The sequence below is a fragment of the Clarias gariepinus genome, chromosome 13 (assembly GCF_024256425.1).
Source record: "Clarias gariepinus isolate MV-2021 ecotype Netherlands chromosome 13, CGAR_prim_01v2, whole genome shotgun sequence".
In the NCBI taxonomy this organism is placed as follows: domain Eukaryota; kingdom Metazoa; phylum Chordata; class Actinopteri; order Siluriformes; family Clariidae; genus Clarias; species Clarias gariepinus.
This window is the reverse complement of record NC_071112.1, coordinates 3159110-3179546: the sequence shown is the minus strand read 5'-3', so window position 1 is coordinate 3179546 and position 20437 is coordinate 3159110. Positions and strand designations below refer to the sequence as shown.

Below are 20437 nucleotides of genomic sequence, written 5' to 3'. Positions count from 1 at the left end.
CTGTCCGATCTCAGCTGAGACTTTCATGCAAAAAAATTCACGATACTGTATATGTGGTGTTTAGTTCAATTCAATAAAATTTTAAATTTATAGCAAATTTGAACAACAATTGTTGTCACAAAGAAGCTTTACAGAATCAAAAGAAAATTATGGAAATGTGTGAGAAAATATGCATGGATAAAAATAATCATATTTGATGAATTTAGTTAAATCGATTGGAGTTTAAAGATGCCGGTTAATTATATTGTTTTGCTAACAAAACATTGAACTGCCTATCTATTCATGTTACTAATCAAAAAGCAAAGGAACTACACAGGTGCCCTAAAATCCAGTGGTGTCGGGTGCACAGGTTTTCGTTCTGCCACTGGTATTTTAAACAGAATGAAGAAACTCTTCTGCCTGTTTCAGTAAGTGGAGTTTTGCCTGCTTGCCACAGAAGACACCCATCAGGGCCCCTGGATACATCAGATATAATTGAAGCTGCATGCCTAATGCTTTCAAACATTTCCTCAACTGTGATATTTCTTTTCGTGATGATGTGCAACAACTCTGTGTTATAATACATGATGAAAAACAAAGTGTGTTGGCCACGTGTTGGAGTCCTGCCTCTGGATCCTCTTAATATCGTCTATCAGTTATGTTAAAAAGAGCTTTCAGTTCTTGAAATAGAGTGATTTTCTTCCCACTTGTAAACAAGCTCTCTCCATTGGGATTTCATGGGAAGCTGGGGTATGGATTCATTATGGCGACTTGTCTTACAATATGGTGAGTTTAGCATGTAGCTTCACAAATTCTTGTCTTTGATTCTAAGGCATAAAACAGCCAGAGTGACTATTGTGTTGAACATTGTGATTGTCCTTTATCGTACTGTAGCTCTCCAGCTTATCAATGAGAAAGCTCAATGACAGGCTGTCTGTAACCTTAAGGTGTTCCAGTTGAGGCAATAAAGTTTTAGTCAAGGCCACCATAATAACAACTAAAATAGAACGATTCACCCTGCTTAGGATGGTTTTTAGGATTATGGCATCCGAAATTTTAAGCATGATTGTCATGTATTTAATTATTTTTTAACATTGGACTGCTGACCAGAAGGTCCTCACCTCCACCAAGCTACCACTGTTGAGCCCTTGATCAAAACAGGACAATGATCCGAGACACCCCAACAAATCTACATCAGAATGGCTAAAAAATAAAAGAATCGAGGTATTGGAATGGCCTAGTTGATGTTCAGACCTCAACCTCACTGAAATGCTGTGGCAGGACCTTGAGAGGGCTGTGCATAAGCGAATGATTAAAAACATCAATGAATTTAAGCTCTAAAGAAGAATGGACCAAAGTGAAGTGAGAGAAAGTCATACAGAAACGATTACTTCAACTTATCGCAGCTGTAGATCTACAAGTTATTGCATCATGGGGGACTTTTTACTGTAATTATATTATTATATAATATTGCCTGCAATTTATTATTATGTTTTTTTTAATTAATTTTTGTTAAGTAAATAATTGCATGGTGAATAAAGTTATATGTTGTCGTGCGTCTGACGTTATATTTGCCTAACAGTGAAACCGGCTATGGGACGCCTCTCGTCCCAGCAGGTTACTTGGTCGGAACTAACCATTGTATAATAATGCTTGAAACAAAGTGTGTACTCCCACCTGGCCTTCTGCTGCTGATGGAGCGGTTCTGCTTGTCTCGCAGTGTGGGTGCCGTGATCTCTGTGGAAAACAGGAGATCTCACATAAATAATCCAAGATAACACTTATAATCCTATTTTCTGAAGTCGACCTACCTTCACCATCGGGGACGATGTACGTCTCCATTGTGGGTGTGGGTTTGGAGCCATCATCTGGGTTCAGGGTGAGAAAGAACCGGAAAGAGACTACCATTATTGAGGTTAATACAATCTACTCTCCAGAACTGTTGAATGGTTGGGATTTGCACATGGCCCGGCCAAGAGCACAGGGTACAGAAAGAATTCAAAGTAAGAGGTACAGAAAGAATAGATAGAGAGAAATATTACAATGAAAGAATATTAGTAATACTTTAAAACTGTTGGTTTCTCTATCATCTAGTTATACAGTATACATATCAAGCTTATCATGACTGTAGTGTCCTACAGTACTTACCCAGATTTGTGGCATTGCATTCAGCCCTCTGCATTTTGGGCCCCATCGAGCACATGCAAGGGAGTCATGCTAATGCAATAATCAGCTGGTGTAGGAGGGTGGGTCACACACAAGGTCATGATTTAAACTGAAATTAGTTGAGGTAGCTAAATGTACCCCATTCTAGAAGCTCACCTCTCAATTCATGCAACATTCTCACTTATGAAAAAAAAAAAGATATATATACACAACGGTCTGATTTGAAAATCTAAAAGTGCACTATACATTACGTTCCAATAACTAAAGTATTAACATACATACTGAAATTGAGTGTTGCAATATACTGTATATAACCGTACATTTACAAACTTACTCAATAATTCCCATCTGACTACCTCTGCAAGACTGTTTATGTAAGATTTGCCCTTAGCTGACTGGAAGGCTCACACTTGATCGGTTGCCATATTTAAAAAAATAAAAATAGTCTTGAACAATAACGCTTACATAAGCTTTACTTAAAATTATTTTTGCCCAAGAAAAAATAATGCGGTCAAATACAATAGAAAATCACCAGTTATATATATTTTAGACATGCATATTGCATGCCCAGAAAACCGACATTAAAAAAAAAACATGGACTTTTTAACATGGACTGGGAAAATATATGATTGTTTGTTTGTTGATGGATGTTCCTTGCATGCCAAAAGTGCCTGTGCATACCCACTGCAATATTTTTTGTATTATGAATCTCCCAAGACTTTATCATGACAACGCTGTATCCATTGCTGGTGATCAGGTTGTCACTTGTTTGCAATGTGGTTATATTATTTAATATAATATTATATTATTATATTTATTTTACAACTTTGTGAGTCAAAATATGATACATGTTTTACTACCGAATCTACCTCTCTGGCGTACAAACTGTACTGCATGCAGTGATTTTGCATAACACCCTATTAAAGTTTTTACATTTTATTGTCAGTTCTTTTCTGTACCACTTAATATGCATGCTCGTAAACGTTTTGATGATTCGGTTAATTAATAGCGCTGTCATTTCCCAAATACTCATAATGTATGTGCAACATGGTAAGATATGCAGTGTATTTTGCATGCTTTGTGATTCATGAGTCTCAGGGTGGGGAGGAAGGGCCTGCTTAGGTTCCCAGGAGGCCAGGATTTACTACTGCATCCTGTGTGAATGGGATTAGTTTTTTTTTTTTTTTTTTTTTTAAACAGGGATAAAAATCTTTATATGTGTAGACGAGGCCTGAGGCTTTTCTCCAAATGGCAAACGTACTTATGTTCTTTAAAGCTGAAATTATGAGATTGATATAGATAACCCGAGGAGTTAGGGTTAAGGTCCTAATCATCATGAACAGAACAATTAGCTGAATGTGTTTAATGATCTCTCAGCCACAGCTGGATTTCTGACAGTATGCCCTAATGTACGTAATATAATGCAAAAAAGTAAGATCTAGGAATAAACTATAAGTAAGATTTACAGTAAACTCCTTTCTTCCGTTATGCAGAAAACCTCTAGCCATGATTTCACCCCACTATTCCGTCCCCAGGGCCTGTAAAGAACAGTCTAGGTTTCCAGAGTGTTTGGGCTGCCGGTAAACTCTGGATGAATGGTTTGAGATTTCACTGTGTGTCGTGGCAAGAAAAGGGGCGAGAACATTGATTCCAAGGCTTTGATCAGCACTAAGACCTTACACTGCCTGGAAAAGCTAACAACACTGAATATGTTTTCATTGTTTATGGCCCCAGAGGAGCCAAGCACCTACTTACATAAACTCAAGCCTGGAGTCAAGATCGAAACAAATACAGTAAGTTGCTTCTTGTGGAATAGTTGTAGAAAAGAAACTGTAGCGCGAGATGACTGGAGCCACATAAACGAACAAGAAAGGATAAAAGAGGAAAGTGTTTTTCCTGCTATATTCCAGCCTAGAGGAAAGAGACACTGGAACAAAAGCCATCCTCTAAAATTCATAGGCAATAACTGCAAAAGCTTATGTCCGATATACCACTTTTTAAATCACTCACTCATCATCTATACCGCTTTATCCTGTACACAGGGTTGCAGGGGGCTTGGTGCTTATCCCAGGAGACTTAGGGCATGAGGCCCTGGATGGACTGCCAATCCATTATAGGACACAGACATACAGTACACACTCACTACAGGCAATTTGGGAACACCAATTAGCCTAATCTGTATATTTGTGGACTGTGGGAGGAAACTGGAGCACCTGAAAGAAACCCAGAACATATGGGGAGAACATGTAAACTCCATACACAGACCCAGAGGCGGGAATCGAACCCGGATCCTGGAGGTGCAAGACGACAGTGCTAACCACTAATTTGAAATTAGATTAAAATTAGAATTAGAATTAGATAAAAAAAATTTAATTAATTGTAATTTGTTTCCTAAAAAATACTCCCAAACTAAATTATTAAATAAATGTACTATATATGTCTATAATTTTACCTTTTTTTAAGTTATATTTTTTAAGGTTAACCCTTTTTTTTTTTATTTGTGAGAGAGGAGATGTCACAATTTTTCAGTTCATAATTATTCTTAAGTGTCCATGAGCAAAAGAAAATACTTTTTTATTATATATACAGTAAATAATGTATTTATCTTTATTTAATTATTTATTTTTTACTTTAATCTTTAAAAAAAAAAAAAAAAAAAAAAATCAGTTTCTATAGATCTCAACTCACCTTTTCTGCCAGAGCCAGGTGGTCCTGGAGGTTTATCAGTTACTGAACCTTTAGAAAGAAAGTACAGAATTAAAAAAAAAAAAAGAACGGATGCAGGATTTTCCTTGATTATGCATTAAACATCCTTTGCAAATTTCCAAATAAGCATGCACATACTACTGTAAATTCTTAGGAAAAAGAAATGTTCCTCATGGCTTTGTCAATTGGATAATTGTTGGTTACTTTCGTTTAAAATTAGTTTTTATAGGGAACAACGAGAATGATTCAGAGATCCACTTTTCCTAAGAGTGTACAGTCAGGGAAAAAGAAAAACAAAACAAAATGAAAACGTGACTTGGCTTGAACTTGACACAGACGTGACACTGAGCAGACAATGAAATGAATTTAATGAAATTTAACGAGGAACAGATTTTTGCGCAGGATTTGTTTTCATGCACGAAACTGACAAACAGATTAACTGCAAATTCTCAAAACATTTTTTATTAACTGTTTTGTAAAACAGACAGAAAAGAAAAAAAAACTGTAAACTATGATCGAGCTCTCAGGGGTGCATACTGATATTAAGATATTGGACACGTCATAAAAAAAAACAAAAAAACTTACATTTATAAACGGACAGGAATCTCGGTGCATGCACATATTTGAAGTTGGCATGCATAAATGCCCCCGGATTAGAATCACACCAATGGCCAAGGAAGGGAGAAATAAATTTGAATAAGACGAGTCTGAGAAAAATGTACTACCTGTTGTTCCACTCGTCCCAGCATGAGTTCCCATAAATTCAGGGAAGTTTCCTAAAAAACGTGTTTGAGATATTTCACTTTTTTTTTTTTTACGACTCATCAGTATATTTTTATGCATCTAGTTTCGTTTTGTTACAGCTTTTCAGTATCTGGACATATCCAAGGAAGAATTTGCCATCTTGCCTGGAACAAAACCTTGAATAGAAGCGCTCGGTTCTCAGGGTGTCTTCACAAGAAACAATAATGAAATTATTGGATCTTATGCAGGACAGCAGGGCTACAGGTAGAGACCATTACTAACCCTAACTTTAGGAATAAAATAAATAAATAAATAAATAAATAAATAAATACATACCAAGCCTGCTACTGTACCTTCAAAGGCGTCAGAATATATAATTTGACGGTAAATACGTTCAAAACGTATCTGCTACATATTGTACTTGCCCTCGTAATAGGTGAGATGATCAACAATGTGAAACGACCTGGAGAATTTATAGACGCTCGAGTCAGCGTGAGACATCTCTTAACTACGCAGTGTTAAAAACAAAAAAAAAAAAACATGGGGGGGAAAAAAAAAGAAAAAAGAGACTAGACTAGAAACAGGTGCTCTAGTCATTTTGCAATCTAATTCTGGCAAACGTCCAGGGAGTTATCTTTAGCAGGAAAATTATAGCTATTACAGTAAAGTATTCCCATTCACTTTGAGTTCCCCTCCATACATCTTCCTTGGAAAGTAACTGCATGTTTTTTTGTTTTTTTGTTTTACTTTTTTTTTTTTTTTTATACGGTCTGGAAGAGAAAGGCTGTGGAAAGAAGCAATGAGATGCAGAGGAGAGACAAAGCACAAGAAACTTTGCCGCGACATCCATCAAGCAGAGACGCAGCGCACAAACAGAGGACGTGTAAAATAAACAGAGGGATAGCTGACGTTAAACATCAGAGTAATGCCAATAAAGAGCAGAACCTGGATCAAACGAAAGGTCTCGAGGTTATGATGTACAGATTCATCCACCCTGAAACAACCTCGGCAATAAAACGTGCAGCGATAAATGTCAGTGCTGAATTAAATCAGACTACAACTGAAAGAAAAGTCATAATTCCATATGTTTGTATGTTCTGAAAATTTACAGCATATCCACACACACACACACACACACACGCACACACACAGCCACTGTTACTTCTTTTTATTTTTTAGGTTAGCCATCATTGGCGATCCCGTATTTGCTTTTCCATAAGCAATGAATCTAAGAAGGCAAGCTGTTTTGCTGTTGAAAAATGTTAAAAAGCAAATAATAACAGTGATATAATAGTTTTTTCTTGTTTAATTTTTCTCCTTCTTGCTTTCCTTCATTCCCTTTTTTTTCTTCTGTGCCCCCCCCCCCCCTTTTTGCTCCTTTCTTACTTTCCAAAGTAAGGCGACCCTCCACCCATCACCCCGAGCAAACACACACACCGTACATGGGTCACATTAGAACTGTCTTTTGTTATTTGTCTTGTATTTGTTGTTGGTTTTTTTTTTTGCATACATTGTACAGTTTTGTTGTGAAATAATAATGAAAAATAATAACAAATAAATAAAAAATTGGAGCTTCTCTTTTTCCCGGATGGCACGAGGTATATTCCAGGACTAATACTAAGATTGTGAAGAAGTGGTTCTGGAAGCACGAGGAACTGGACATCACATTTTGTGTATAACGAAAGCTAAAGGCGGTAAAAACATAATCCTAAAGTGTGTGACCATTTTCCAATGCCCAGGCAATCGATATGTATATTTATTCCAATATTATGCCTTTTACACTATTGATTAGTTATTAAGGAATTGGCATGATATAGAGACTTTTATTCTGCCTGAATAGGTTTGTAATAATAAATTTTTTTTTTTGGAAAATCAGTAAATATAAACGGTAGAGGATCATGTCAAGCACAATGGACCAACACACTGGCTTTGCACACACACTCACACACACACACACACACAGACAGTAGTACCTGAGCACACCGGAGTCTTGTATTGCACCGAGGAGCCACTGATGGGTTTGCCGTCTGCAGTCACGCACCAGCAGTAACCTGTAGGTGTGTGGCACTGGACCTGAGAAACCACACAAACACAGAAAAGAAACGCTTTAACACAAATCTTACTTAAGATGTCGACTAGACAGATGGACTGAAGTGAAAGTTTCAACAATAAATCCTACTCAAGGACAGCTTGTCTGGATTTGGCAAGCCCGCTGTGACCAATTAATATATGACTGGACTTTTCCAAACATCTTCCGAATATTCTGCTTCTGATGAGAATCGCAGCAAGGCCGTGTGTCCCTTGGAGACAAGATCAAGGTGCTGGTGTGTGACGCGTTTGTTTGTGTACAGGGGTGTTGCCGATTGTAATGTATGGGACGTGGTGATCCAGAGCGCTGACGCACCTGGGCGAAAGTTCCGTCTTCGTTGCACTCCGGGATGAAGGTGGACTCCTGTGTCGTCTCGCCTTTTTCCAGAGCCTGGCTCCTCTCCACAAGGCACTTTGACTGGCCGAAGTCTGAAACACGTACACAGCTAGACTTTACACTAGGTTTTAATACATCTTAGAAACAAACAAAAAAAAAATAAATCACAAATATTTACAGCTGGAACACATTTAAACAACTGTATACGTGACATTACAAGTCTGTATGTCTGTAATCTGTAATTACAAAAACATGCAATATGGTAAGAAGAAGAAGAAAAAATCATAAATAAAAAACACCACAAAGAATGTTTGGTGAAATGTCTGTGTAGGTCATACATGCCAGTATAAATATATTCTCCAAGGTCAGGCAGTAAAATGACCATCATAAAAAATCTAAGTCAGTCAAATAATATTATAAATCTTGGTAAATTGATGTAACAGCTGAGGTTTTAATTTGGAAACTCCCCGTAAACATACGTGCCAATATGTAAGTCATTAGGCAAAAAACAAACAAAAAAAAAAAAGTTGGTTTTGGGTCATATCATGCAAATAAACAACACTTAAAACTTGGACCACAGTACTGGAACGCTTGCAGCCAAGTACTGTAATGGCAGGTAATTTTCCGTTAAACAAACACATCTCTGTTTGGGTTTTCTACATGCTCACGAGTTGGTGCATAAGTATCATATATATAAGTATATATACGCTTATGCATTTACAGTAAACAGCAAAACATATACTCATTCTTAAAAGTGGTGGACACAGAAGCACAAACCTGGATTGCTTGCTCGGTCAAAAAAAACTCAAGGTCAGATGTATGAAAGGTGTTCAAGTCAAACCGGGACTTCTAATTGTGCAGAATAACAGAACACAGATCTGAAAGTAAAAACTCCTTTATTTCTCTATATAATCTCCCGCACTACACTAATGCATTTATCCTAATGTTTCACTAGTGCTTGGACACCATCAAGGCAGAAAGTTCTCAGTACGCCAGAGCCATGATCGGACTGCCTGTCTGATTCACGTCTAAAACGCCGGCCTCTCAGGAACTCCTCTAATAGCTTTTCCAAACATCTGGAAATGACTTGGAGCGAGGTCAGACCTGTACGGGGGATGTGGCAATAACTCTCAGCCGCTGTAATGCGCAAGTGGTGTTAGTGAATGATTGTGTGCATCGCCATTCGCAGACGTACAGCCTTCTTTAAAACCTTTGCACCATTCAAATGTTTTACTCCACTTTTTCAAATGTTTACGCCACTTCATTACGAATTAGATGGTGTAGCAAAACTGTTTAAAGACGTCTGGGCATTTAGGTCATGAGTTTCTGGAGTTTTGGTGTTGGAATTTAGTCGCATTCTTGCCTGATATAGGTATCCAGCTGCTGAAGAGTTTGTGGTCGTCTTTGATATATTTTTCGTTTAATGATGCGCCAAATGTTCTGTATACTATAGGTGAAAGATTTGGACTGCAGCCATGCTAATTCAGCATCTGGACTCTTCTACTATGAAGCCATGCTGGTAATAGCTGCAGTATGGGGTTTTGCATTGTCTTGCTGAAATACACAAGGCCTTCCCTGGAGCATAGGTTGTTTTAAAAGCTTTATATACCTTTCAGCATTCATAGTGCCTTCCAAAACACGCAAGCTGCCCATATCGTATGTACTTATGCACCTCCATACCATTAGAGATGCTGGCTTTTGAAATGATGCTGAAAACATGCTGGAACCTCGCTGCTGGAAGGTCTCTCTTCTCTTTAGCCTGGAGGGCAACCGTGATTTCCAACAAGAATGTCAAATTTGGACTCGTCTGACCATAGAACAGTTTTCCATTTGAAACAGTCCATTTAAAATGAGCCTTAGCCCAGAGGATACTACAGCACTTCAGGATAATGTTCACGTATGGATTTCTTTTTGCATGATAAAACTTTGTCTTGAAATCTGCAGATGGCACGGCACAACGTGTTTAGTGAAAGTGGTTTCCAGAAGTATTCCTGGGCCCATTTAGTAAGGGGCCTGAAGACTACAGGCATCCAACAAAGGTCTTCATCTGTAGTACGGACCATCATCAAAAGATAATCTCTGTGCGTTAGGGACAAGGACGATGAGATTTGCAAAGCCTTTGCAATTTGAGTTGAGGAACGTTTTCTTTAAAGTATTCCACAAACTTTTCCTGCACTTTTTTACTCAAAATTTCTTGCTTTTTAAGCCCTTTGTTGTCCCCGTCACGACTTCTTTGAGACCTGTAGCAGGCATCAAATTTGGAATGAGCTCTTTAACTGGATAGAAATGTAACATTTCTCAGTTTAAACATTTTGTTATGTTCTCTATGTTCTATTGTGAATAAATTATTGGCTTATGTGATTTGAAAGTCTTTTAGTTTTCAATTTATTCAAATTTAAAAAGCACCCCAACTTTTCTGAAATTCAGATTGTAGGTAGAGTGTCGATTCGATTCGATTTTGGGGCATTGGGATTTTCAATTCAATTTGATTCAATTTCGTTTGTGCTTGTGCCCTATGATGGGTTGCAGCCCATTGTAAGTGTGCCCTGCCTTGTGCACCAAGGTTCCCTGGATCGACCCCCTGCCCCCCCTGCCCCCCCTGCCCCTGTGTAGAAGCCTACACTACATTATATTGGCCTGATCTTTCTTTTTGCATGCTTTGGAAGCTTCTGTTCCCATTACACACACTAGAACTAAAGTTGCATATGGTTTACACAATAAAAATAACTGATTAAAAAAATATGGCTAATGAAAGTAGAGTAATAGGACTAAGGCGCCAGTTGATACTAATCGGCTAAGTTGATTCAGGTGTGTGTCTGGCTTGGCTTGAATTATAAAATATATGTTATGTTACCTTAATAAAGAGACCACTACAAGGCCAGATTTTCATGGGGGTGGATCTATGATGTCGCCTGTGTGAAATGGTTTGCTCCCATTTTAGTTATGACTTGACGGTTCTCATGGTGTGACTCAACTCATGACTTTTTACTGACTTTTCTTTGATTGGTTAAAAATGTAGTTTATCCTTCGTCGTATTGAATTTTAATGTACTGTAAATATGCGTTTATACATACATTTATGTATAAATATACAATGTTTTATTTATTCGTTTTGGTAGTTGGTTTTGATATGTAGTGTGTACTCTTGTTTTCAGCATGCACTCCAAGACGCTTAGGAAACACACCACGAAGCACCAGGTAAAATCACAGCCATTAACTAGAATGGAAGCAATCAACTCCGGTAATCCGGCAATCTCTTCCGCTCTCGGGTTAAATCGGCGCAAGGCAGGAAAGTTTTACAACAGAATTTCCGATATGTAATGTGGGCCTCCATCACAGACCAAGAAATGTCCTTAAGACATTTAATTGTTAAATGTCCTAACAATCCTTAAGGTCCATGTTTTCTACTAGTATAGTGTGGCAAAACAATGTCCTAGGATAATGTGACAAAGGGAAATGTTGCAACCATAACATCTGCCTTCATAAGTCCATAAGAAGGTCACTGAAAATATGTGTTGTGCATGAGACGGCACCACCAAAGAAACCGCAGTTTTCTCAATAAAATCTCTGCTGCCCTTCTCAAGCTTGCTAAAAAAAACACACACGAGTGTTGAACTCCTCAAACGGCCATGTGTGGACAGATGACACACAAGTTTAACTTTTGTGTAAATACAAACCAGCGTTCTGTTTGGAGAAAGTGAAACTTTGTACACCAGCACCCAGACCTCATCCAAGCCCCTTTGCTACCTCGGGGCAGTGGATGACTTACACATACTGACAGAAAAATGATCTTTAGAGCAGAATGTCTGTCAAGGATCTGAAACTGAAATGACATTCTGTAAATACAAACCCAACAAGGAAACCTGAAACTTAGACATAAATATAAATAAACAAACAACCAAAAGGCCAAACAGACAAAAAAAAAAAAAAAATGTAAAAATGGTTCATGTTCAAACTTAGTTGCACTGGCTGAACCTGGAAATTTCTTCCCAGCACTGTGAAGTTTAACTACATTTATCACTCGGCATCACAGGTGTTCTAACAATCTTTAATTACACTAACTGTCGGTCGCAGCATGGGTGAGAGTACTGTAGGTCTGTGCGGTCCGCAGTAAACACACATCTGATAACGTTGTGTCATCTTAAACAACATCCTGTCTCCATAGTCTCCATTTCTTCTGATTCATTCCGAATCGCCCCTGAACCATCTGTGTTTTCTTTTTTATTACCACCGAAGGCGAGCTACAGACCTCTAACAAACCTAACTAGCTTGTAACACAATGCTGAATCCCAAATCCCTCTCTAACGCATAGTTCCTATCGTAGCTTTCCATTTAATGGATACTATATTTGGGTTTCGAACCCAGAACCCGGTAGTTAACGAAGCTGATATAAGTGAAAACATAAAGAGAAACTTTTAACTTTCTCAAGACTGTTCACCACCTCCATGGTTTATTATTCCTTAACTTTTGGCTACATACTGTATTACCAGTAAAACGACTTTCTCCCCGTTAATTACGCTAACCCTATGTTTTACGCTAACCTTACGCTAGTCTCGGCCGCCAGCTCCACCAGTGGCAGTTAGTCGCGCAAGGATACGTGTTGACGGAGCAAAAAATTTCGGTTAAAATAACAAACAAAGCATAATCTGTTGTTATGGTAAATAATCTGTGTTTGTGGAACAAACACAATATTTGTTGAAAATATTTATTGGAAAGCAATATCATACTCGTTACATTACAAGTCGTGATTTACAAGTACTTTTTATTGTGGCAAAAGCTGTAAAGTACATAATAATGGATCAAGTTTAAATAATGACTGAAGCGAGATAAGGTGTGCTTAAAATTATGGAAATAATCAGAAATCTTATATTCTGAAAACAATATAAAACAATTAAAGGTCAGGTGACATGATGCAGACGAACTTATTTTGTAACTGAAATGGCCGTCAGAGCCGGTGATACTGGAAATTAATCAGTGCTGTATGACAACCCAGATTCAGGAATTCAACAGTACTGTGGTATGAATGTATTTTTGTATATGAATTTAAATAAAGTATTATTTGAAAATATTATGATCTAAATAAAAAATAAACTGTATAACATAAATATTATTTGATATAAGTGACTATAATGATATATAACATGTTTTTTGTCATTGCATCTGTCCACTTAAAGTTTTTTTTGGTTAGTTTTTCTTTTAAACTTGATATGAGACAAGCGGGACGTTAGCAAATAAAGTTCGCTGTACCGAGGAATCCTAGCAAACGGCTCCTTATGAATACCATGAAAAGATTTTTTATAAACTCATAAACGAAATCAAATCCAACTGTTGCAATAGTTAATTGTCAACGGTTACGTTTGCAGTTTAGCTTTGGCAGCGGTTTACGGGCCATACAGGCTCCTGCATCTGTATAACTTACTGCCTGCATCTTAGTTTATGAACTGGAAGTATTTTTCCCTTTTCATTCTTCGTGTTTAGCACGACTATACACGCTTAGAAATGAGCGTGTATAGCAATGAGTGCCAGCAATATTCCAAAACTCATTGTGTGTGAACATGGTCTGTGAACACTTTCATGCAAACCAAAGAGCATGGAATGAAAACTCTTAACAGTCTGGAATCTCTGGATCCAATTCATACTAAGACAGCGGGACACTTGTCTTGTAAAATCCAAAAATCTGATACAGCTTTATTTCCAGAGACTAAATCTTTTATACCTATTGCCATCTGTTTGGAAGAACTGTATCCAAACAACTGAATACCACAATGCTTTTGTAAGGAGTGTATGTGAGCCATTTCTCGGGCATACAGTTGTGTGTGAATCCTTGTGTAAGGGCTGTTTTAGATCATTAAAAGCCAGGTGTGTCTTACCTTTGATTTCTAGCTCCTTACCTTCTGAAGCAAGTGTGGGAGCAGAAAGTGCAGGTGACTGATCAATCCGCCCATATGGCTTACCTGAAATGTAGGGAAAATGCACAAAAAGGCTGTAGGTTTTTTTTTTTTCAATTGCGATGAACTATGTTTTAAGCCTAAAAAAAAAGAGAAAATCGAAAGTTGATTAAAAGTACTACTAACATCTGTCTTGAAAATAAAACAATGATCTTAATTAATCTTAAAGTTTCACAGGTCGGAGACCCGAAACCAGTCTCAGAAAATCCTTTTTTTCTTTTTACGCAAAACTGTTTGGACAGAATTGACTGAATCTCCTGCAGTCCTTAGATCTCTGCCTGACGTTTAATCTGCACCATCAGTGAAATCTAAATGTTGAGTTAAAGTGATGTTATGAACAGTTATGTGTGGGATTTAATAATCTACTTTTAAATAATCTACTAATGCGCTACTGTCTCAATGCAAACAAACACCTGCACCAATAGATATTAATTAGAAAAGATAAAGTGAATATTTTTACTGGGATTAGTTCATATTTTCACTTTGGCTGAAATAACAGCGCTGAAGTGGTATAAGTGAATTTTATTTAACACGCTGGAGTGGTTTTAAGACAAAACTTCATCTTTATCCTTTTATTTACTTTTTCCATTTCTCATCTGTGATTCACTCTCCGATTACCGAACAGGGAGTGTATTTGTGTGATCACCAAAGAAGGACAACTTAACCTTAGGATACTTAACCTTACAGAATGTGATTTCTTTGTATTAATAAGTTAGACAGAGAGTTCTGCTGTACAGAGAGACACACAGACATGTACGTGGGCTTCAACCTCAAATAATAATAATAATAATAATAAGTTCATCAGATCATTTTTAGCTTTAAACATTTTAACTATTTCTACAAACTCTTTATCATTCTTTCTGTTAACACCATGGATCTCTGTGACAATTTGTACTTTATAAAACATCTCTATGCTACATTGAACAAATGATTTGAGTTAAATTGTTATGATGTGGAGGTGCTAGCGTGCCTGATGCAGGGTGTCGGAGGGGAGGTTGTGTGTGTGAGCTCTGGGAGTGATTGTGCACACTTACGGGAGGCTTTTCCTGTTTAGAGACCATGTGGGTTTATTAATTGAAACACAAAATTACTAATGAAACAAAGACAAACATTTTTTCTTTTTTCTTTTTAGTTTTCTCTTTTCTTTTACAAATGGTACATACTATAATATAATATAATATAATATAATGTTACCTGAAACCTATACACAAATCGAAAAAGTTGAGTGAGGAAGTAAGTTACCCCTTATATACTGACCTTTGCACCGGCCCCTGTAGGCTAATGTCAGCGTTCCATCCTTGCATTTTGCCCTCTGTAGGTCACAGGTTGTATCATAACTGCGTCCATCTGAGCCACACACCGGTTTAGCTGGAGTCTTCGAGCAGCTCGCTGCACAGTGACTGTCTCTATCCCCAATCAACCACTACACACACACACACACACACACAAGATATTTGACACCATCAGATGAATCTCCAAACATATACCAGAAATATAAAGAGTTTCACCATGAGACAAAAAAAAAAAGAGAGAGAGCACCCTGATCCCATCTGTGCTGCTACCATTTAGATGAATCATGTGTCTGGAAAAGCTGAATCCAAATTGCTGAAAGTGCTATTACTAGTGACGTACCGAACATTATCCAAATAAAAGAGAAGAATTAATAGGCAGTCAGATGGATCTATTCAGACCATGTAGATAACTACAGATGCCGCGTCATATGTTTCACACGAACCGAACATTCGTGAAATTTCTCCCAGATGAGCATAACTCAGCAGAACAGAGGCTGTAAATCAGCAAGCAGACAACAATAATGGCGCTTCCCTTTGCTCCGAATTAGACACAGTTAGGGCTGTTGTTCTGGGAGTAATGACCACAAATTATTCTTCTCCCACAGATCCCTCAAACATCCAAACAGTTCATACTTCAGCATCTAATCCTCCAGTTAAATAAATCCTTAATGTCATGTGAAGAGTGAGGGATCCTCACGACGGGCTGTGCTTAACACCAAATTCATTTTTTGTTGTCCGGTGGCTAGCCGATCAGCAGGAGTTTAACTCCGACTCGAGGCTTGAGTTACACTAAGACACGCGGCTTGATTAAAAACAGCTGACCTGACATCGCTCTTCGGCGATACTGCACTCCTCGGAATGAAAAAAGCAAATTGCTTAAGCTCTTGGTGGGTCTGGGTTTACATTCGTCACTCTTGTAACTACATACCTCTCCTATTAGCTTCACTGTACTTTCTGAATCATTCGCAGTTCATACTGAACATTATGCCCTTGCCTTACTGAGAAATAGATGTAGATATTTAAACTCTTAAGCTGGATTTTAGGCTGCATTTTTCCTCCAGCCCTACAGACAAAATCACACGTTGTAAAAGAGTTCTCAAATGCCACGGCGCTAGTTTAAAAGTCACCAGTGGGAGAACTCCGGAGGAAGATGCAAACTCATAAGACAGCTTTAAATGTTAATGCAGACTGCTAAATTGCGGAAGAAGAGCGGAAGTCTTTGTATGTCTCCAGTCATGACAGAAGCATGGGATTCAATTTACTTTAAGCGTATAAAATAATCTCATTACCCTATATTTACCTTACAACTACGCATAATATTAGATAACACAAGACATCGGCATAATGTAAAACCTAACAGTTTCTGCTTTGCAGATAACACAACTGATTACCAGTTCCACGGTCAGATGTACTGTACATGAGATGGTTAGCTTTGGATCATGGGAAATTCTTTCCTTTCTCCATATTCTGTGCTTTATGCCATTCCTACGCAAGATGATATTTGACTTATTTATACACAGGGCGTTCAAGTCAAACCAGAACTTTCAACACCCTGTTCTTTATTCCCCTATATAATCTTCTGCTACACTAATGCACTTATCCCAGTGTTTAAATAGTGCCACCATCAAGGTAGGAAGTTTTCTCAGTACACTGGGGACTGCTTTCCATCTGAAAGCCTGGCCTCCCAGGAACTCCGTGTGGAAATGGTTTGGAGCGAGGTCAGGACTGTACGAGGGATGTGGCAATAACTCCCAGCGGAGTTCCTGTAATGCGCACGTGGTGTTGGTAAATGATTGCATGTACAGTACAGTACAGTTCCCACAGAGTCTCTTCCGCAAGTTGGTGTCAAGTTATCTGTCTGCCACCTCAGCCAGGATTTTCATTTAAAGACGTGCGGCCTTGTTTAAAATGTTTGCACTATTCAAATATTTTACGGTGTTTCATCGTCAATATTATTCTTTGAAGTTATTCTTTGATTTTCATGGATCAGGCGTTTCATCCGCTGAATGGCTCCAAGTCACTTTATCCTGGATCATCATTGACTTTTAAAACTTTGGAAGCATTTTAATATTTTAATGAAGCTAAAACTCTCATCACTGTACTGTGCTAAATGTTAATCGGTTTTACGCCTTATTACCAAGAGATTTCATAACAAGTCCCAGTAATAAACAGTCCCAGCAATAAACAGTCATTCTTTCACCCTCCTCTCTTTTACTCTTAATGGACTAATCCAGCTTGTCACCTTACTGAGATTCTGCGAAGTGATCCATTCTGAAAGTTCTTTTCATGTTGTAAAAACATACATCTTTACCTCTGACTGTTTCAAAACTCAGGGATGGAAACCGGTACTGAAAAGTCCTTAAAAAAAGTTATGTTTTACATTTATATTTAAGAAATATAAAGTCCCTGTGAAGGATAAAGTGTTAGGACTAGTTTAAGCTGTTGCTATAGAAAATAAATCAACATCTTCTGACCAATCAGATTCCAAAACTCAACTATGTTTAATATTTATAATATTTTTATTCCATGATAATGATGTATTCAGTAGCAGTACCATGGTGTACCTACCATACCTTTATGGCAAATCTTTCCTTCCTATATAAGTTATTTTCAACTAATATAAAAGTGTTGTGCTAAGGGCAGGCCCAATGCAGTAATGGAAGTCACACAAAGTCCGTGAGACAGACAGACGATAGGAAACACATTAGCATTTTCCGGTTAAACAAAAAGGTTCCAGCGGACATGAGCTATTTGTAAGTATGTTCGTCTGGATACGGGCTGTAGGAAGTGTTACCATATAAGGAATCAGGAAGCGCAATGAGGGGGGGGTTGTTTTATGGGCACAAAGGCATGGGAAGGTTCACACAATACCTTAAAAACCTTACACTCAAAAACCTTAACGCAAATATGGAAATTGTCAAATTGTCAGGGCTATTCCATGACAATATCATACCCTTGGCGTTAGCTTTATTAAAGCGAATCTAAATATTTATGTCAAAGTCCATGGCAGGGGTCAGAATACAGGCAGGCAACATTATGCAAGGGTATTCCATGATCACAAAACAAAACGCAGAACGACCAGGACAAACCACAGAACTTAGCTCACAATACAGGAGACAAGGAAATAACAGGGTGTAAATCCAAAAACTAATCAAGAAAGTACAAAGTATAGAAGAGATGAACTTATTAGTATAACAAACCAATGACAGCACAGACACACACTAAACCTTTCCTAAAGGTTATGAAATTTAAAGTCACACACCAGGATGTATCAAGACCTGCTCTAAAACTTAAACTAAAATTAAAATCTACTGTTAAGCTTTGTACAGTAGCATAATACAGTATGTATACATAGTGATACATGTTCAAGTCAATCACTGGGGACTTCCTAAAAACTTAAACATGATTGTGAAGGTCATGCAAACCACATGTACAGTCAAAGTCAAGTAGCAGAATCTGGGGCTCGGAGGGGAATAAAGAAGATATCCAAGGTCTCAGTAAAAGTTTTTATCACATTAGCTAGAACCCAAGTCCAAGTTTTGGGGTACTCTATATGGCAAATATTTGTGGACATGATATGTCTCCAGAACAAAATTGTATAAGATGTATATATTATAAATAACTTTGTATGTTCTGTCAGAATTGTTTACTTTTGTTTACACTCAATTATGAGTTTATATACCTTCACCATGTTGCTCTCTATTTATTTTCAGACCACAACCTCCCTGGTCCTGGCCCCGCCCCTTTTCTTTGTTTGATTTATCGCCCTTTTTTCAGACCACACAAACTTCCTGTTCCACTCCTTACCCATCAATAGATTTAACCCCCGAACACCCCCCCCCCCACCACCACCACACACACACACACACACCACATCACAGGTGCCCTACAATTCATTAATTCCACTAACTGTGGGTCGGCAGTATTGAGGAGAGAGCAGCTGCCTGCCAAAACCCACATTCACAACCAGTCACAGAAGCATTTCAGCAACAACACACATCTGATAACATTATCTCATCTTAAACAGCATTCTGTCTGCTTAGTAGCAGACTGTCTCTAACTGTCGGGTCGCCAGCTTCGCCAGTCGTGGTTTAGTCTGGCGGAGCAAAATACCTGGTTAAATAAACAAATCATGATCTCTTGGTAATTTATGGTGTTTGTTGAATTGTTGTTGTATAAAAGTTGTATATTGCTGATATTCAACACAACAGCACTCGCTCTTATGTGAAAATGCTTAATGGACAAGTCCCCGCAGCCATCTAAACCAGTGGTCGTCAACCACTGGCGCACAAACTAGTTCCGGTCTGTGAGTCATTTGGGACTGATAAAAAAAATCAAAAAACTTTTTTATTTTGGAAAAAAAAAAAAAGGCTTATCTCAGCCACATGATACAGTACAAAATTAAGTCCACAAGTTAGCAAAAATGAGTAACAAACAAATGTCTTTGAAGAGCTTCTTTGGAATGGGGAGACGGGGAAAAAGAGGCTACGACTTCCAAGAAAAAAAGCTGCATTTACAGTAAATGACAAAATCAGGAGTCCTACTAAAAATATGGGTTTTTCACTACAGGTAACCAACCCGCATGGTACATGAGTCTACTGATATTAACATAAAGGCATTTTATGTATTTTCAGGTGATTTTTTTCTTTTTTAAATACACAATTATAAGATTGAGATATGTCCACACATAAGATTTCAAAACAAATCCTTTCCAGAAACTGTGTTCCATCTGCAGGAGTCCAACCATCTCAATAGCTTTTACAGCATAGAGTTGTACGATCGTAAAATTACTCCTGCTGAATAAGATCACATCTTGGATGGCATTTTCAACAAAACGTAAAAATGTTTATAGCGTCTTTACCAACATAATAGCCGCGCATTTATATTGAAGGAGGAAGTGCAGTGCTTTAAAGCATCAAAAACACACGTCAGCATCGTCAACCTTAAACACAACAAACCTAAATTGAAAGAATGGTCTGTTTTTTTTTTTTTGTTTTTTTTTCCAGCCTTAGTATAATGGTAAGTTCCTGCTGGGAAATCATTAAGTAAATTCAACTGCAGGCTACAAATTTGCCTAAATGCATCTAAAATGTTTAAAATGTCAGGTCTCCTGTTAAAGCTCTATATTTTTGTTTGAGATTTATGAGTTTGTAAAAAAGTTATAAATATGATCGAGCC

General features: G+C 37.8%; 1 protein-coding gene across 11 annotated transcripts in view; it reads right to left on the bottom strand.

The window, feature by feature from the left end:
* The window catches only part of smoc1 (SPARC related modular calcium binding 1), a 69493-nt gene that overhangs the window by 34161 nt on the left and 14895 nt on the right, over window positions 1-20437 (bottom strand). For 6 of the 11 annotated variants that reach the window (XM_053509991.1, XM_053509994.1, XM_053509989.1 and 3 more), the window contains exons 2-9: window positions 15225-15390; window positions 13890-13973; window positions 8000-8112; window positions 7569-7668; window positions 5577-5627; window positions 4834-4881; window positions 1791-1880; window positions 1657-1716 (exon numbers count right to left, since the gene is read on the bottom strand). In XM_053509991.1, coding sequence (XP_053365966.1) covers window positions 1657-1716; window positions 1791-1880; window positions 4834-4881; window positions 5577-5627; window positions 7569-7668; window positions 8000-8112; window positions 13890-13973; window positions 15225-15390 — 712 coding nt within the window. The remainder of the gene's footprint in view (window positions 1-1656; window positions 1717-1790; window positions 1881-4833; window positions 4882-5576; window positions 5628-7568; window positions 7669-7999; window positions 8113-13889; window positions 13974-15224; window positions 15391-20437) is intronic. The other 5 variants (XM_053509998.1, XM_053509999.1, XM_053509996.1 and 2 more) reach the window with 4 other exon arrangements.